This window comes from Martes martes (assembly GCF_963455335.1).
Source record: "Martes martes genome assembly, chromosome: 8".
Lineage (NCBI taxonomy): Eukaryota > Metazoa > Chordata > Mammalia > Carnivora > Mustelidae > Martes > Martes martes.
In genome coordinates this window covers 14,878,194-14,896,734 of record NC_137895.1, presented here as the reverse complement: position 1 = coordinate 14,896,734, position 18,541 = coordinate 14,878,194, and the positions used below count along the sequence as shown (strand labels likewise).

The 18,541-nt window shown below is 49.2% G+C and overlaps 1 protein-coding gene across 2 annotated transcripts in view; it reads left to right on the top strand.

Moving 5' to 3' along the window:
* ABTB3 (ankyrin repeat and BTB domain containing 3) overlaps window positions 1-18,541 on the top strand; it is a gene marked incomplete at its 5' end in the record, with an annotated part of 295,926 nt that overhangs the window by 229,372 nt on the left and 48,013 nt on the right. For both annotated transcript variants that reach the window (XM_080811273.1, XM_080811272.1), the window contains one exon: window positions 17,649-17,814. In XM_080811273.1, coding sequence (XP_080667399.1) covers window positions 17,649-17,814 — 166 coding nt within the window. The remainder of the gene's footprint in view (window positions 1-17,648; window positions 17,815-18,541) is intronic.

The window sequence follows — 18,541 nt, the reverse complement described above, 5'->3', positions numbered from 1 at the left end:
CTATTAGGATCTCGTGGCATATAAACCATGTAGCACACCTGTGTCATAGTAAATGCACATTAAATATTAGTGATTATGTTTATTCTGCCACTCAGGACCAAGAAGGTCTGCTTCTCCTTGTTGCCAAAAACAACAGCCTCAACTTCCTCGGAGAGAGAGAGGAGATGAGTATCTTGACGAGATGTGGTAGGATCCCACCGGGGACACGGTTTTTAGCCCAGACTGAGGCTGGGCAAGTCTCTACCGCCCGCCCCCCCCCCCCCCCACTGCTGAGGCAACCACCCCAACATGCAGCAAGAGAATCAACCTGGCCAGCTAGCTGGGGGCCCTCTGCCACCCCAGTGACAGGCAAGAGTTTTGAAGGCCATCACTGGCTAGAGTACCCCAGTACCCCACGTCTTCAAAGCAGTCGCATGCCCATCACCGCGGCATTGACCCATGAGTGGGGTCACTAGAGGGAAGAGTTAGCAGAAGGAAAGGATGTGTGTGGACAAAGGTCCATATGGCTCCTGATTGGCAGGACCTTGTCTCAGGTGAACAAGAAGTTAGGAAAGAGGTTGGGGGCATAGAATATTCCAGAAGAAAGGTTCATGCAGCATGGACTGAGACAGCTGGCTTATTTATCTTGTTAGAGCTGGGGCAGAAATCAGATATACCTGAATTCTGGGACCTACCACAGAGCCTGGCGCATAGCTAGGTCTAGTAGGTATTTGTAGAAGGAAAGGAGGGAGGGAGGGGAGTTGAGTTACTAGGTATGTTGTTGGGACTAAAAGTCAACAGACTAAGACTTGTCCCGGACTAAGGCAGATGCAAAGAGGCTTCATCATGGAGACGTGGGTAGACACGGGAGAGTCGGGTGTCTCGAAGAGAGGTCTCAACTATGGAGGCCTTTGGGGGAGACACTGGCAGATGAGTGCCCACCGATATCTCGGGGGCAGGGAAGAGTGCCCCAGGGGAGGGACTGCTGCAGAGGAATCGCCATGACACAAAGGGAGAAAGGCCCTAGGTCGGAGAAGAGCCTGAAGAAGGTGAGGTGGCGGGCACCGAGGGAACCCAGGCGGAGAGGGACCACCAGAACCCCAGGCTGCAGCCGGGGCATCCTGGAAAGAACCACACTGTCTGCAGCAGCGCTCTCTATGCCTCAGCGTGGGCGGAAACCATATTGCAGGCGACAGACAGTTTGCTAACACTTGGAATTTGTTCTGAGCTTTCAGAGTGCTGAAAGCAAAACAGAAACACATTGGATGCTCACAGCAACACAGAGAACTACGTCTTCAGTGGCATTCGGGGCTTGCTTCCAAACTGGAGCTTCTGACCGAGCTGGCAGTGTGAGGGTGTGTGTCTGCCATTTGGGATTTAGCTTGCAGGAAACAGGGACTTTCCTTTTTTCTTTTTTTTTTTTTAGACTCCTTTTCTAGGGGGGGGCGGGGGGGCTCCCCTAGAGTTTGTTAAATTTCTGCCCAGGGTGCTTTTTTTACTTTCCTGCCAACAAATCTCTCAAACTCTGGTTTAAAATACTATTTATACAGGAACAGTATCTTTCCTTTGCAATCAGTCAGGCAACCACTATTTTTTACAGAGGTATGTGCTTGGTACAAAGTACTTAGTACAAAGCCATGACAACAAAGGGGCTCCAGGTAACAAGGAAGGAGCAGGTTCCCTCCTTCCGCATGTCTGTAGTCTTCACTAAAGTGCCGTGTGCGTGTGCCATTTTTCCAGAATGAACTTCTCTTTCATCAGCTCATTAAGTTGCTCTACGAAATGTTACGAATCCCCAGACTCAATGATCTCCAAAGGCCTTTCTAGCCCTGAAGATTATTCCATCTCGTGGCCTGACGTTAGATGTGGGGGAAACTGAGGCACACAAAAACAGAAAGAAATACGTGGAGCGTCAACTCATGGCCGCTCCCGGATCTTAGCAGATGATAGAGGGAACTAACGATGGAGAACCTGCCTGGGTCAGACACCATCCTGGCTGCTTCTCACACTCTGCTCCATTCAGCTCTACGAGAGGGCTTTGTTTTCCTTGGCACACCAAGAACACCAGGTCTCTGGGAGGTTAGGATGTCCCACCATCACATGTAGAATGTGTCCCATCTTGGATTTGAACCAAGTCTGTCTCTACCAAAGGGCTATGTCCAGTCAGAGAATCAATATGGGGAAATGTGAAAGTCACTTTGAATGAGGCCCCCAGATTCGTCTTGACAGGCTCAGCTTCTGGCCTTAGTTCCTCTTAGAAATTTGGGTGCACGGCCACCTCTTGCACCAACCCAACAGACTCAGTGCGGACCATTGCCAAAGATCCTTGTGAAGACTTAATGTGGAGATACTCTACCAACTGGCCGAGAAATATACAGGAAGGACTCAGCCTTACTAGTCGTCCTGAAATGCTTTCCAAACCACACCCGGGTATGCCTTTCCCACCCATCGGACCAAGCAAAAAAGCTACAGTGTGATGACCCCAGATTTGAGCAAAGATGTAGAACGGTGAGATCGCCTCTGTACCACCATGCAGCCCTCCGAATCCACTTTTTTTTTTTTAATGATTTTATTTATTATTTGACAGACAGAGATCACAAGTAGGCAGAGAGGCAGGCAGAGAGAGAGCAGTGGTGGGGGAAGCAGGCTCCCCGCTGAGCAGAGCCCGATGCGGGGCTCGATCCAGGACCCTGAGATCATGACCTGAGCTGAAGACAGAGGCTTTAACCCACTGAGCCACCCAGGTGCGCCCCCCACCCCCACCGAATCCACTTTCAAGTAAACTTGAAAACGTGTTATTCCACTCTTCGATCTATACCCAAGAGAAACTCCTCCATATGGAAATAAGGAGGCATATACAAAGATGTTCATTCTGTATTTATAATAGCAAAATAAAGAAAAAAGAAAAGAAACAAGCTGTCTGCAAGACAAGGAATGAATAAAGGTTCGTTCAATAGAATACCAGACAGCACGGAAAATAAATGAACCAGATCTACATGTTATCACACAGCCAAAACCCCAGAAATGTAATACTGTGTACAAAAAGAGAAAAGAAAAAAGGCAAATCGAGGCAGGATTTTGTATAGTGTGCTAACATTTACATAATGTTTACCAGCATGCAAAACGGTTTGTGTATTACCAGGAATTGAGTAAAACTAGTAAAATGTATGAAACATGCATAAGGATGATAAATGTCAAAGAGAGGAGAGACGGTGATCTCAGGAAGATAGATGACATGATCGAATCAGGAGGGTTGTGTGGTACTTAATGATGCTTTGTTTTTTTCTGCTGGGTTGGGTGGTAAGCATATCGGTGTCATTGTATTACCTTTTCATTTTATGTGTGCCCTGAATTAATTTATTAACAGTAAGAGTTACTTAGCCAGTGTTTGTAACAGCATATTTAGAAGGCCAGTTCTGGGATGTTAACAAGCATGATTTTTTTGAAAGTGGCAAGTAGCCCAGTAAATTTGGGGAACACTGGCCTAAATAAAAATCAAATAGGGTTTTTTTTATTTTTTTAAAAGATTTTATTTATTTATTTGGCAGACAAAGATCACAAGTAGGCAGAGAGGCAGGCAGAGAGAGAGGAGGAAGCAGGCTCCCCGCTGAGCAGAGAGACCGATGCGGGGCTCGATCCCAGGACCCTGGGATCATGACCTGAGCCAAAGGCAGAGGCTTTAACCCACTGAGCCACCCAGGCGCCCCTCAAATAGGGTTTTTAAAAACTCACAGGGCTTTTAACATCCTGGGTTTCTTGTAAGTCCCAAAGAGAAGGTTATCCTAGTTAAACACTTGACCAGACAGCAAGGGTTGGCGAGCTAGAGCTGTCTGCCTACTGTTTTTTGTTTTTAAAGACTTTATTTTAATTTATTTGACAGCAGAGATCACAAGTAGGCAGAGCAGCAGTCAGAGAGAGAGGAAAGGAAGCAGGCTCCCTGCTGAGCAGAGAGCCCGACTCGGGGCTTGATCCCAGGACCCTGGGATCATGACCTGAGCTGAAGGCAGAGGCTTAACCCACTGAGCCACCCAGGCGCCCCTGCCTCCTGTTTTTATGAATGAAATTTCCTGGACCACCAGCCATACCCATTTGCTTATTACAGTCTATGGCTGCTTTCACACTTTGCTTTCACATGTGGCAGAGTTGAGTAGTAATAAGAGACCTTATGGCCCACGAAGCCTAAAATATTTGCTAGTCGGCCTTTTGCAGAAAACATTTGTGCACCCATTGTAGAGCATCTTATGGGACAGTGTCACTGGGAGTGTTGGAATTGTCCCACCCGAGCTTTGCCCTTCTACCGCAGTAAGTGATGTGTGTATTTATGAAAACTAGAATCTAGGAGACCGCTTGTTCTTTCTAGATTCCTTAGCAGATGGTGTGTGTACTTTTCTCTTTGACTCTTCAGCACCCAAACCAATAGCTGGTAGGTACTTGGCACTTCCTGTGTGCGTCCCTAAACTGGTTTTCATTTTAAAAAAATTTTTTTAAGATTTTATTTATTTATTTGACAGACAGAGATCACAAGTAGGCAGAGAGGCAGGCAGAGAGAGAGACAGAAAGGGAAGCAGGCCCCCCACGGAGCAGAGAGCCCGATGCAGGGCTCAATCCCAGGATCCTGGGATCACGACCTGAGCTGAAGGCAGAGGCCTTAACCCACTGAGCCACCCAGGCGCCCCCTGGTTTTCATTTCAAAACCCACTTGTGGAATGGCTTCATTAGGATACAGAGTCCTTAGCTCTAACACACCTATAAAATGCCTGTGCTCAGGTGCCTGGGTGGCTCAGTGGGTTAAGCCGCTGCCTTCGGCTCAGGTCATGATCTCAGAGTCCTGGGATCGAGTCCCGCATCGGGCTCTCTGCTCAGCAGAGAGCCTGCTTCTCTCTCTCCTTCTCTCTCTGCCTCTTTGTCTACTGTGATCTCTCTCTGTCAAATAAATAAATAAAATATTAAAAAAATAATAATAAAAAAAAAAAATAAAATGCCTGTGCTTTGGATTAGACAGGAGTTGGAAATTCTCCCGCATACAACAACAGTCCAGGCGTGATCAGTCTGGGGCTGTTAGGGCAACACCACGCCAGGGACCCAGGCACCTTCCCTCTTGTCGCTCTGCCTTCCCATAGGTGAGTCCTTCCTTTATGTGGCCTGATATGGCTGAGCCCACCCACCGGGACTTCCGCGCTTTAGTGGGAAGAGGGAGAGGAGGAGGATCAAGCAGACCCCAGAGATCGCCCACGTCACTTCCCTTCCTTCCTGTTGATAAGCGCTCAGGCATGTGGCCACCTCTAATTGCCAGGGAAACCGGGGGAATGTCAGCTTTCTCTGGGCAGCCGTATGCCCAGCTAAAAATTCAGGTCCGACAACAATACATGGAGGAAATAAAGGACTCTCTGGAGGACAGTAATCAGCCTCTGCCAAAAAGGGATACATGCAGGGCTTGCCAAAATTAGGGGTGACTTTTCTCTGAAGGATAGGTCTCATTTTCGACTCTTTTAAAATAAGCCATGATGCCAAAACAAGAGATGGGTGATGATGCCTCATTAGTTTCTACTCAAAAGAACGTGACAGCACGTTCAGAAATGAGCACACTAGTTTCATTCTCCTGAGTGTTTATAGCCCATGCGTTTGAGAGAGATCTTTTTTCACATATTTGAATGGACCCACTATGTCTGTTTTGCGGGGAGGCAAACACAGTGGGTTTTGCCACGAACTGGCCATCCGCTTCTGAGGAGGAGGAAGGTTCCAGGCCCCTTGGGATCTCTCACAAGGCAGAAAAGATGGGTTGGGAGGAGGACGTGGAATCACACTTTCTTTACCTTATCTGAGGCAGGTTAATGAGCCGGCCCTTCTCTGTACTTCAGCAGCAGCATTACACAGCAATGAGACACAATTTTTGGACAAAGATTTCTCCTAGGAACTTTGCACCATTACATGTCTCATTTGCTGCGATAATACAATTTTTTTTTCTTAAAAAGGTGTACGGAGATCTTGGTGTGACTTACTTCAGCACAAAAGAGTCTCAAAGTGTTCATCTTTTTGCTACCCTAAAGAAAAGGAAAAACTCATCAGCTGGGGGCCTAGAAGCCTACAAAAGGGAATTTGACTTTTTGGGAAAACGTGTTGAGGAGGGGGTTCCGGGGGCTGGTATCCAAGTCAGGCCTGTCGTCCTCTGAATTGTCATTTCACGATTCACTTCTGAAGGCACCATTTTATGGTCACGCTTATAGAATCCTGTAATGGGGACTTCTTGATCTATATGAGATGATGCAAAAAAAATGTTATTACCCTTCACCAGGATTTCTCAACCTCAGCCTTTCTCAGCTGTGGACATTTGGGGCTGGATTATTATTGGGGCGGGGGGCGGGGTGGGAGGTGCTGTGCACCGCAGGCTGTCAACCAGCATCTATCTACCAGACACCAGCAGCCCGTCCTTAGCTGTGACCACCCAGGCTGTCTCCAGATTTTTGCCAGGTGCCCCTGGGTGACAGAAGCACCCAGTTTGAGAATCGCTGCTCTGCACAAGTCTAAAGGTATCCATAGAGAAACTTGCCAAATGGCCTTAGAGGAAGACACGAGTTCTGCTCCTTGATACATCGGGGACCCCTTCCAGTTAGTTAACACTTCTGATCTTAGGAAGGTTAGGAGCTGGCCCCAGTGCCCTTGCTCTTGTTCAGCACTGACCTTCTGGGATTCTGCAAGCCAGAAGCGGCTTGGTGGGACTCGTGAGTGCAGGGGGACTTGAAAGAAAGCAAGACACAGGGAGAGGATCTGAGGTGAGGACAGAGGACACCGGGTATGCAGGCAAGAAAGCAGTAAGGAGACATGTGTATGGCATGGGCAGTGGGCCTCATTGGCTGAAATGGTGAGAAAGAAATGGTTGAGTGATGAGGAGCTCTCAGGAGGGACAGTTGCAAGAGGGCCTCGAGTTTGAGGCCCATGAGCGGGAATTTATGTTTCTTTGGCCCCCTGCCCAGGACGTGGCATCTAGTAGTGAACTAGGCAGCATCTGAATAGCATCTAGTGAACATGGAAGACCTTCCGTAGCACAGACAGGCAGTGGGGTAGGGGTAGGGCGGAAGGAGCAGGGCTCCAGCAACAGCCTGCCTGGTTCCAATCTCTGTCCTACCATCTGCTGGCTCTGGGACCTGGGTGAGTTTCTTAGTCTCTCTGGGCTAAGATACAGATAAATTCTGAAAGATGCAGGTAAATTCTGCAGGGCTAAAGTAAGGATTCTATAATATCATATATGTGAATGAGTGTATGTGTGTGTACATATATGTTACATGTATATAGACATGCATACTCCATCACATAATCATTCACAGGTATGTGTAGGATACATTTATATCTGTGTGTGTATATATATGCACAATTAAAATAGTTCCTGGCACACAAGAAATGCTTTGTGAAAAAAAAAAAAAGGAATGCTTTATGTGTTTGCTATTATTATCATTATTATTTGGGAACCAATAAAATATTTTGAGTATGGAAGCACTTAATAGGTATATCACACATAATAGGTGATCAGAATGAATTAATGAAGAATTCTTCTTTTTATTACTTTTTAAAAAATATTTTATTTTTTATTAACATGTAATGTATTATTTGCCCCAGGGGTACAGGTCTGTGAATCATCAGGCTTACACACTTCACAGCACTCACCATAGCACATACCCTCCCCAATGTCCATACCCCCACCACCCTCTCTCTACCCACCCCCCAGCAACCCTCAGTTTGTTTTGTGAGATTAAGAGTCTCTTATGGTTTGTCTCCCTCCTGTAATGAAGAATTCTTAACATATTAGTTCCTTAATATCTCTCTGTGCGTCTAGAACTTACTGCATTCATCCTTCGCTAGTCCAGGGTCCAAACTCAGAGGCCCAGGGACAAGCAAAGAACACACGAGTGGACCCAGCATGATAGAAGCCAACAGAGAGGACTGGGCACAGGGGTACCCCACGTGAAGGTTATCTGCAGCCTGTTTTCAAACCGTGTGTCACCCAGCAGCATAGGTCTTAGGACTGCCCTGGCTTGGAGTTTGCCCCTCTGTACCCAAGCCCTGCATATCTCCCTGCTCCCCAAAGTTCTCCTCCAGTCAGACCTCCTGCACCTCACAGCAAGAACAGAACGTGGCTTTCTTCTTTGGCTTTTTGAGAACCACTGAGCTGCTTTGTGGTAAAAGTGTCAACCAGCAAATTCTTGGCCTTGTTCCCTCCGCCTCCCCAGGCTGACCTCATCCAGGTGCCCAATAAACTGAGAAGCTAGAGCCAGGGATAGCAGGGAGCATCTGCAGGCCTGATGCACCCCTCAGGACCCCACACCACCCCCCGCCAAGGCAGCCTGGCAGCCACAGACACGCTGAGAGCACAGTCTTGCTTTTGTCCTGTGGGTCACCAAATCCTTATAAACAAAACCCAGGAACCTACTCTCCTACATACCCTATAGGAATACATCCCCTGCCTTGGACCTGCAGACGCTCGTATTCTTATCTAGAGACACAGAAATTAGGAAATGGGAGGAAGCAGCCAAATCTGACCCTTTCATTTCAAGGAAATGTATATTTCTGTTCTGATGCATTAGGAGAGTAGCCCTAATGGGCAGTTACTTTCTTAGCTCCTGTATAAGTTAGATGACAAGAGCATCTCCAAGTATGGAGATTTAACTAAAATAGATGTTTATTTCTCCGCCGTGTAATAGTTCAGCCAGGGCAGGCCGATGGGGTAGCTCTGCTCCACGAGATCCCTTGGAGACCCCCAACCCTTTCGTCTTGTTGCTCAGCGGCTCCTTGAGAGCAGGTGTCAGCAAACTGTGGCCCTTGAGTCAGCCTGGTTTATTTTTTTTTAATAAAATGTTATGGGAGCACAGTCACATCCATTTGTCTATGGCTGTCCTCTAGCCCCAACAGAGACCCTCTAGCCTAAAGCTGAAAATAGTGATGACCTCTCTTACTAAGAAGAAGTTGGCCAACGCTGCCCTAGCGCATTGGGCTCACCTGTGTGGTCAGCGCTGGGACGTGGGCAGGTCTGCTTATCTACTGGGGAGTGGTAGATGGGGCTATTATCCCAGGGCTAGAATGTTCTTTTTAAGATGACATAGATAGTGATATGCCGGCAGAAGTTCAACAACAGGACAGCAGGAGCCTCGGCTTATGGTGTCTGCCGCTCCCGTGGTGTAAATGCTTCCACGGTGGCTGATTTCGGGCTGGCAAGGAGATATCGCGAACCCAGAATGGGGAAGATACACAGCACTGGCTTTCCCAGCCAGTCCGAGCTGGCTCCCGCTCCCCAGCAGGACACGCAAGTTTCCTGCGTCCCTTCTCCTCATGTTTGTTGGTGTGAACTTTAGCCAAATGGCTGTCATCGGCCACAAGGGGAAATAGGATTTCTAACTGGACAGCCACAAGCTGTGCCAAAAGTCAAAGAGGGCAGAAGATTCTGTGCGGCTCTAAGGGGAGGTGTGGAGAATGGATGCTGGGAGACAGCACTCCTTGCCACACATCTCTTTCCCAGATGATCCTCTTGGTCATGAACAAGAGTTTGAGTGATGTAAGAGCAAATACAGAGACACTCAAGGGTTGTGATGGAGGAAGGGGAAAAAGCTGGTGCCAAGGAAGGAATGGCTCATGAGCACCAGAAAACATGGGATCATCTCAGAGAATGCCCATGCTTGGAGGCCCCCAAGAACTTGACTAGCCCCACAGCCCCTTTTTACGGAGGAGAAAAACTGAGGTTGCTGGAGGAAATGCAGTTTATCCAAGGTCACACAGCTGATGGGGGGTACAGCCATGACTTAAAACCACATTTATCTGAGCCTTTACCCTGACCCTATTCCGCTTTACCAGTTGCTTTCAGAACTGTTTCTTTAAAGGGCGCTGAGTTCCTCTTGCCTGGCCAAGCTGAGACCTGGCCTCAGAATCCTCCACACCACACTCCAGCGGCCGTACGAACGAATCAGAGTTCGTGCCTGAGATGAACCCTGTTTTGCATGCCTGGCTTGGGTGTTGTCTCAGAGCCAACACGTCGGCCCTTGTTCCTGCAGAGGTGCTGAGAGTGTTGACTGTCCGTGATGTTTCTGTGCATTTCAGATGGCCGACCGATGTCCACGTCTTCTAGAAATTCATAGTCTCTGTCAGCATCACACATCCCACATTCCCTAGGCATGTGTCCCTATTCCAAGAGGCCTCTAGAGTAGCCAGAACAGGTTCATGTGCACAGTCTGCCTTGTTCCCCCACAAAACCCAAATGCACATGTCCTTTTCTCCCCATGTTAGAGATGGGGAGGCGGAAGCCCAGAGAGAATGGGGAGACATCCCTGGGTTATGCAGCCAGGATCTAGGCTGTGTTGGGATATACATCATCAGTAGTTCTCTCTGCCACCCTTCAGTGAGCTTCCCGGGGTCCAGGTAAATGAAATCAGCATCATTGTCTCCTCAACATCATACATCTCTCGGTATCCCACTAAGGAACATGAAAGGCTGGCTGTTGGAGTCTCAATTAGGACTTAGAGTTAGGGTTAAGCTTCTCGTTTTTCTCGTGGACCCCTCTGTTTTTCCATTACATGGTCACAACTGCAGCCAACAGCCTGCTTCATGTCCTTCCCTGTGCAGCCTGGGAGGACAGGGCCAGGTCCAGCCAGCTCACTGCTGGTCCCAGCTCCTGACCCTGACCTGCCTGCTGCTGGCGCTCAGGGAACAGTGCATGGGAATGAATGAATTGTGGCATTTCCCCCAGCTGTGGTAGGATTGGTAGAAGGAGCCAAGTGACTTGAAGGCAAGATAGTTAATTTCACTTGGTTGCTGCTTCCTCATCAGTACGATGGGGATATGGGAGCCTGCCTTTTGGGGTTCCTGTGAGGGTCGAAGCAGGATGTGAACATGGGCTCAGCAGTCAGACCAGGGGGGCTGAATGAGAGCTCTACCACCTACGAGCTGTGTGACCTCGGGCAAGTGACAGAAGCTCCATGCTTCAGTTTCTCTATCTGTAAAATAAAGGCAACAGTGGGATTATTTGGAGGATGAGGTGAACTCTTACATGGGAAATGTCTAGCGCCGGGAAGGCTACCTATAAATGCCATTGTTCGGATTGACTATAGTGTGTTAGGAAAACAGCAAATCTTTACTCTTTCTTTGACTACTGTTTAAAAAGGCAACTAATGTGACTTGGGAACCATACTATAAACCAAATCATAGGTCCTGGGGCCCAGGCACCAGAGGGGGACTGCACCCGCCACCCAGAGTCATCCCCACTGTGGGTAAACACCTCTGTCTGTGTCCCACGATCGCGGGTACTGGCATCTTCCATGAGAGCAGGGCAGAGCGGCTCCACCCCTCCCACAGCCCCCCTCCCCCACCCCTGCAGGCTGACCCCTGGCTGCTGCCTCTGGGATGGGCCTGGGTGTGGCTGTCCCAGGCTGCTGGTAAGACCAAGGTGGGCAAGAACAGCAACACGGAAAGGGAAGTGAGAAGCCGCGGGAACGAGAGCAGAGAGTTCTTGCAGACAAGGCCCCCGTGAGGGCTGGGCACCACGGCAGCTGGAAAGGGCTGTGGGGGCAAGGAGGGACCTGCCCTGGGACTGAAGAAGTGTGAGTGGGAGGATAGGGAATGGGGGACTTCCAGATGCCTAGTTAAATCCCAGGAAAGAGGACCTACAATCACAAAACAGTGTGCATATATAAATACAAATAAGTATGCATTCTGTGTGCAGTTATCATCACACACTGTGCTGAGTGGCTCCAAAGCTTTATTTCTTAATCCTCATCACAGATAGAGGCGTAAGTCCCAGTGTTACCATCCCTGCTTTGCAGATTGGAAAAGAGAGGCTTAGACGGGTTAGTTTCCCTGCCCAAGGCAGCAGGCATGAAGCACGGGGCAGGGAGGGAGGGTGGTGGTGGTCTGAACTCAGGTCTAAAGCACTAGGTTCAGCCTGCTCTGTGGGAGACAAGCTCTGCTGTCGAACACTCAGACCCATGCCTCAATTTCCTTGTCCAGAGAATGGAAATAATGATAACAATGCCTTCAAGGGGAGGTCAGTTGAAGTGGTAGGAATTGAGCACTCGGTATGGTAGTTGGCACACAGAGAGCATACAGTAAGGGCTGGCTTCTTTTTTACTGGTGAGGGCAGGTCATGCTTGTGGGGACTATTTGGGCCTTTGAGGTTTAGATCCCAGAGTCATGCACAGAAGCCCAGGGATTGCCAGCACCTTGCTAAGAACTGGGCTATACAGAGCAGTTAGTGGGACAGTCTCCAGAGCCAGACTGCCTGGCCTTAAATCCCAACTCCTACTTATTAGCTGTGCGACAACGAACAAGTAAATTAATCTCTCTGTGCCCCATTTTTCCCTGTCTGTACATTTGATAACAATAAAGCCTTCCTCGTGGGGTTATGGTGAGAATTAAACATGTTAACACTTGCCAAAAGTTGTAATAGGCCTGGTACATGGTAAGAACTTATATTTGTTAAATCGGTAAAATATGTAAAAAAGTTAGTGTCTCCATGTTACACGTGAGAAAATGGAATGAGAGTGAGTTACCTGTGCAAGGTTAGGTGCACAGCATGAGCAGTCAGTGACAAACCCAGCCTGGCAGGCATCCAAGCCACACCCTTGCAGAGGGGCTTCTAGACTCATCGCTCAGGGAGCCTGGGAACTGCCTGGCACCTTCCAGAATCAGTTGGGTCAGGATCGGTCCTGGGGGCAGGAGAGAAAAGAGGGGCTGGGAGCCTGCCTGGGCAGCCCCCAGCATCCTGAGTGGCTCTACTCTGCCATTTCCTGCTTGTTGAAATGTTCCAGAAACTGTGCTTTCTTCGAGCCTGACCCCATCCCCCTCCCTTTCCATTCTCTGTCATCACTTACAGTTTGCTTGCAAAACCATGCTGAGGCCTGGCAGCTTTTCTGGGGGCCAGGGTTTCCCCACTGGGAAAAGGACTGCCTTTATTCTGGTGGAATTTCTTAGCTGCAATGTCTCCTTTGAAACCTTAAGAAGCACGATTACTATAGTAGTCAGTCTCCAAGTCTCTGTATTTGGTCCAAGGCTACGCCGTGCCTTGTGATTTACCATAACGATTATGATAAGAGATCGTGAACACTTCATGAGAACTGTGTCCAAAGCTCTGTACCCTGCTAAGCACCGTACGTGGATTGTCTCATTTAACCCACATCCGAAATCCTAGGACGAAGGTGTTCTTACTAAACTCATTTTACAGATGACAAAGCCGAAAACCAGAGAAGTTAAGGAACCTGCTCCAAGATCACACAGCCGCTGAGTGGCAGAACTGGGAACCAGAGTTCATGGTCACAACTCCCATGCATGCTAGCTTTAAAAATGAATATATGAATAAAATGTGTCTGAGGCCTCAGCTGCTTGGCTGTGTCAGTGGGAGTTCATCAAGAGATCAGCAGAAGACATCAACACCCCTCCCCAGGGCCACCTCCTTCTGAGGGGAGCAAAAGCAACCTGATCGCTTGCTGCGCTGGGGCCTCCTTGGGAAACATCTTTCTGAAGTCACATTCTTGAAGGGGTAGAAAATACCGAGGCAGTCTCTTGGGGCCGGGGTCCTTGAGAAATCAGAGAAATTGACTACTTCCGTAGCTGACCTCTTACTTAAATTGATCAGATTTTTTATGCCGTCATTGAAAGCCACTGGAGGGGAAAACCACAGAGTTGATCCCCTTCTGGTGAAGCCCCAGAGGACCGGCTTATAGATTTCGGCATAAATTAGTCCCGCCCTTCGGAAGGCACATATACGTATTTGCCCAGGCCCCAAGGAGACCGATTGGTCTTCTGTGGCAGATCCTTCTGGGGCCTTCCAGAAGGAGTAAATGGAGCTCTGAGTCATGTTTACAGGAGTGCTGCAGGAATTTCAATGTCGCAGAGGTAAATTTTCTAACAAGCCAGGTTGAACAGAAAGCCATGTTTTCACAAGCCTTTACGGAAAATGTTTCTTACCTGCTTTAGCTGGTAACATTGAGTAACCACAACCATTACTCACTTTGTACGACTGAGGGATTCTTGAAAAACAGGTGTTTCCCGGGACCTGCTGTAGGGGAAGGAAGGGAAAAGTGGGACAGGATGAGGCCAGAGAGGGAGACAAACCACAGGAGACTCTTAATCTCGGGAAACAAACTGAGGGTTCCTGGACGGGAGGAGGGTGGGCGGGATGGGGTGGTGGGGTGATGGACATTGGGGGAGGTATGTGCTATGGGGAGTCCTGTGAATTGTGTAAGACTGATGAATCACAGATCTGTACCCTGGGGCAAATAATACATTATATGTTAATTTAAAAAAAAAAAAGAAGAAGAAGAAACAGCAGGTGTTGCAGGGCTTCGCTCTCAGTCAAGACCGAATGCTTCAGACACATAAGAGGCACCACAGGACAGATGTGGTCCTGCCCCCAGGAGGCTGAAAACAAACTGTAAGATAGACAGACAGATAAAAGAATGAATGCAGTAGTCACAGATTGTGAAAAGTGCTAAGAAAGGGGAGGAGGAAATTGGCCAGAGATGGGGTGTGGAAAGGCAGGAAAGGGGGGTACCCTCCTTAGAAGGCCTCCTTTGGACATGACATTTGGGGGGCGAGAAGGAGACAGCCCCGCAAAGAGCCGGGAGAGGGAAGAGCGAGAATAAAGTCTGCGAGGCAGGAGAGACGCTGGCCAGCAGAAGGCGGCACCTGCTGAAGGTCGCGGGGGTGGGCTCCGCCCCTGCAGAGCCTGCGGGCCAGGCCCGGGGAGCTGGATTCTAGTCTCAGTACAAGGGAAGGCATGGGAAGGTTTTAAGCGGAGGGACCCCACAGTCTTATTTACAACTTAAGCTTCCTCTAGTGTGAGAGACTGCTTTGAGCACCTGGGTGGCTCTGTCGGTTGAGTCTCCGACTCTTGATTTTGGCTCGGGTCCTGGTCTCAGGGTCCTGGGATCGAGCCAGGCATCAGGGGCTCCCTGCTCGGTGGGGAGTCTGCTTGTCTCCCTCTCCCTCTGCCACTCCCCCCACTCATGAGCATGCGCTCTCGCTCTCTCACTCTTTCTCTGAAATAAATCTTTAAAAAAAAGAGAGAGAGAGACTGGTTTGGATGGAGAGCAGAATGGAAGCAGACAGACCAGTGAGGAGGCCACTGCACTCATCTAGACGAGAGGCCGGTGTTTGGAAGCCATGCCGCCGGAGAGCAGTGCATGGATTTGGAATTGGGGCGGCAAAATCACCCAGCTGACGGCACGGCCATGAGCATGGGAGAAGGTTCTGGTCTGAGCACCTGGGAGGACAGGGGTGCCATTCACAGAGGGACAGGATGACGGGGGGGCAGGTTTGGAGACTTGGGGAGTGGTGGATGTGTTAAGAAAAAGTTGCAAAAAAAAAGAAAAAAGAAAAAGTTGAATTTCAGACACGCTACATTTGAGGGTCCGGGAGACACCCAGGAGTTGCACTCAAGAAGGCAGTACTATATGGGCTCATGCTTACCAGCTCTGTGACGGGGGCAGGTTCCTCAGCTCTAGAAGGGGGCTCCTGAGAGCCCTTGTCGTGGGCTTGTCGGGATGACTGTATGACTTCATATGCGGAAAGAGTTTAGATTTCAATAATAAGAACTCAGTGCAAACGTTAGCTTCCTATAATAACAATTATTATCATCACCATCTTAGCTACAGTAATTTCCTTGCCATTTGTCTCTTTGTAATTAAAATCAAGGGCCTCTGTAGCTGGAAAACACTTGTGGTGATGTTCTTGGAGTTATTGGCTTATGAGTCTGGGCTCTCCGGGAACGGGGGGGTGGGGGGGGGGTCTGTGTCTCCCTTCTCCTAGCCCCCTATCGTGGTGCCTACACACAGTGGGTGCTCCGTATACATTTCTCCAGTCATGTGGAATTCAACTTGACTCCAGGAAAAAAATAAAATGCTTATTTGAGAGAGTCAGTCAAGCATGGAGGATAGCAGAAGGGACTTAGACAGGGGAAAGGAAACTGCAAATTCACGAACAATGACAATTTGTAGCATCTTTGCTCTCAAGAAGGAGGCCCTTGATTTCACAAATCAGCCTCTTCCCGGACTAGATAATGGTCTTTTAGAAGAAAAGTTTTCCCTACCTGCCACCCAGTCAAGGCTCCAGACATGGCCACACAACACATGCAGACCCCAACACTTCCCTCTCCAGAAGCCTCTATTTATGCCCCAGAACCTGGCTCTGTTGCCCTCACCTTCTTTGCTCTGTCCTGTCCATTTGGCCTGGACCTTTTTTGGGGGGGAACTTAGATGCAGCCCATTGCCACACTGGGAATTTCCTCTCTTCCCGCGAGATGCTGGCTGGGAGGGATCCGTGGTCTCTCTTTGCGTTCTTTTCAAATCATGGCAGGTGGCTCTGCCTGCTCCCAAATTTAAAAAAGAAAAAAAAATTAATTTCAATTTCGGAATTAAACAGCGAATAGCGTTCTAGTGTACTAGAACTTTTATTTGCTAAATCTGGCAACCCTCACTGTGAGAGTCCCAAATCCAAAGCCCCATGCATCACGCCTTATGGCACAAACCCCATCGCATCTTGGATGCTGAGACCCAGGGTCCCTGGGTCCTCCCCTCCCCCTCAACCACCTGCGGAGCCCTCGAGCTTCCCCGGCGAGTCCTCCAAGAGTGGTGAATGGTCTTGTCTCCCCTGCCTGCCGTGAAAAGGTCTTAATCCTGGAGTTCAGGGCCCTGGTCAGCTGTGGGTTTCCTTGGTCCCTCCCCGTGCTCATACAAATAGGCCCCTGGAGGCCTAACCCCACACCCAGCTCCTGAGGTGTGCCTGCGGACGACACCCCACATCCACACCAAGCTTTCAGACGCCTTGCTCCGGTTTCTATCCTCACTGCATCAGCGCCCCCTGGTGGCCAGAAGCAAACTCTTACTGCCTCCTGCCCAGAACCCTACTATCTCCTACCCTGGGTTCCTAGTTCCGGGTAGCCTTCTGCCCAAGCAGAGATGAATGATACATCACCAACCAAACCAAGAGTCAAGCACATACCCACCCCACCCACTTCCTGAGGCTCCCTTTGTGGTTCGCCCCTCAAGGGTTCTCCCCCAGGTCCTAGGCTTACTGATAAAGAGGAACCTCGGTGCCATAAACTTTCTGGAACAGTAGCCCCTCTCCTGTCCTCCAAAGATAAAAAAGAACATTGTTCCCTCACAGACTTAACCTCTTCTTATGCCACAAGGTGGCTTAGTTAGAAGCCGCAGTGGAACGAGGAATTCTGAGCACCTGGCTCCTTTCCTCAGTTTCCACCCTTTGAATTAGCAAGGAGAGGGGATAGAAGGGGGTCTGGGACAGTGTCTCCTACAGGTTGCTGGCTGGGTGGTCCTGGGCAAGTCCTTTATCTGTATGCTTATCTCCATGGTTAAAAGAGGGGTAATGATAGTCCTTGCCTTTCGGGGTTGTGCGGGGATTGGACAAACGAACTCACGTCGAGAGTTTAGCAGAGCACCTCGCCCGTAGTAAACACTCAGTAAATATTCGCTCCATCCTGCTTAGCACAGAGGAAGACAGATGAGCCCCAGTTACAAAGGACCAAGGATCAAGACATCTGTATTTTAACTGGAGCCTAGGAACGGGCCATTGACGTGGAAAATACGAAGGATCCTTGGTGCTTTCTAGCTCTCCTGGTCCTCCAGGACCAGTTCCTGGGGAAGCCGCTGCAACCAACTGACCGTCTCTCCCTTCCTTAGGGCCGACGACTGCTTTTGTGCTTCTCGGAAGCTGGACGCAGTGGCCATCGAAGCCAAGTTTAAGCAGGACCTGGGTTTCCGGATGCTGAACTGTGGGCGGACGGACCTGGTGAAGCAGGCAGTGTCTCTCCTGGGACCCGATGGGATCAACACCATGAGCGAACAGGTACTGGGTCCGAGAGTCTGAGCGAACACCCCCCACCCCTCCACCAGGTGTGCAGCCCCATGTCCCAAGATGGCTGCAGCAGCAGGCCCTGGACACACACAGACCCATAGGCACGCATGCACACGCCCACACGCACGCCCCCTACTGGCGACTTAGGGTGATTTTTTTTTAATTTTATTTTATTTAGTTAGTTTTCGTTTTTAAAATATAAAAATATCCTTGTTCATCCTTATAGAAGTTGCACATGATCGTTGCAGCTGAAATGGAAAATAGAGAAAAATAGGCCTATTCCAGAAAGGAAATAATGCCATCACCCAGATAGCCGTCATTTATATTTAGCATGTGTCCTTCAAGTCCTTTTTTCAGTGTGGTTAAAATTAGTTCTCTGCCTGCCTGTCTGTTACTGCATCACAGAACAACTCCAGGAGTATTTTTACCAAACGTTGAGGGTATGTTTGAGATACACAGAAGTCGTTCTGGAGAGCCCCAGGAGGCACCTCAGAGATCGGCAGCTGTCCCCCAAGCCCCTGAAACTGAGGGGTGGTGAGAGGCTCATGTGTCTATCAGTCCAGAGACACCATGTGGTTGAAGATGTCACGGACAGAGAAAACAAACAGCGGTTTTCAATGTGAGCCCCAGATGGAGAGTCACAAGGGACAGATGGAACTGTTTCTCATACAGACAGCTCATGCAGCAAGTTTCAGGGAAGGAACAGTAGCTGAGAATT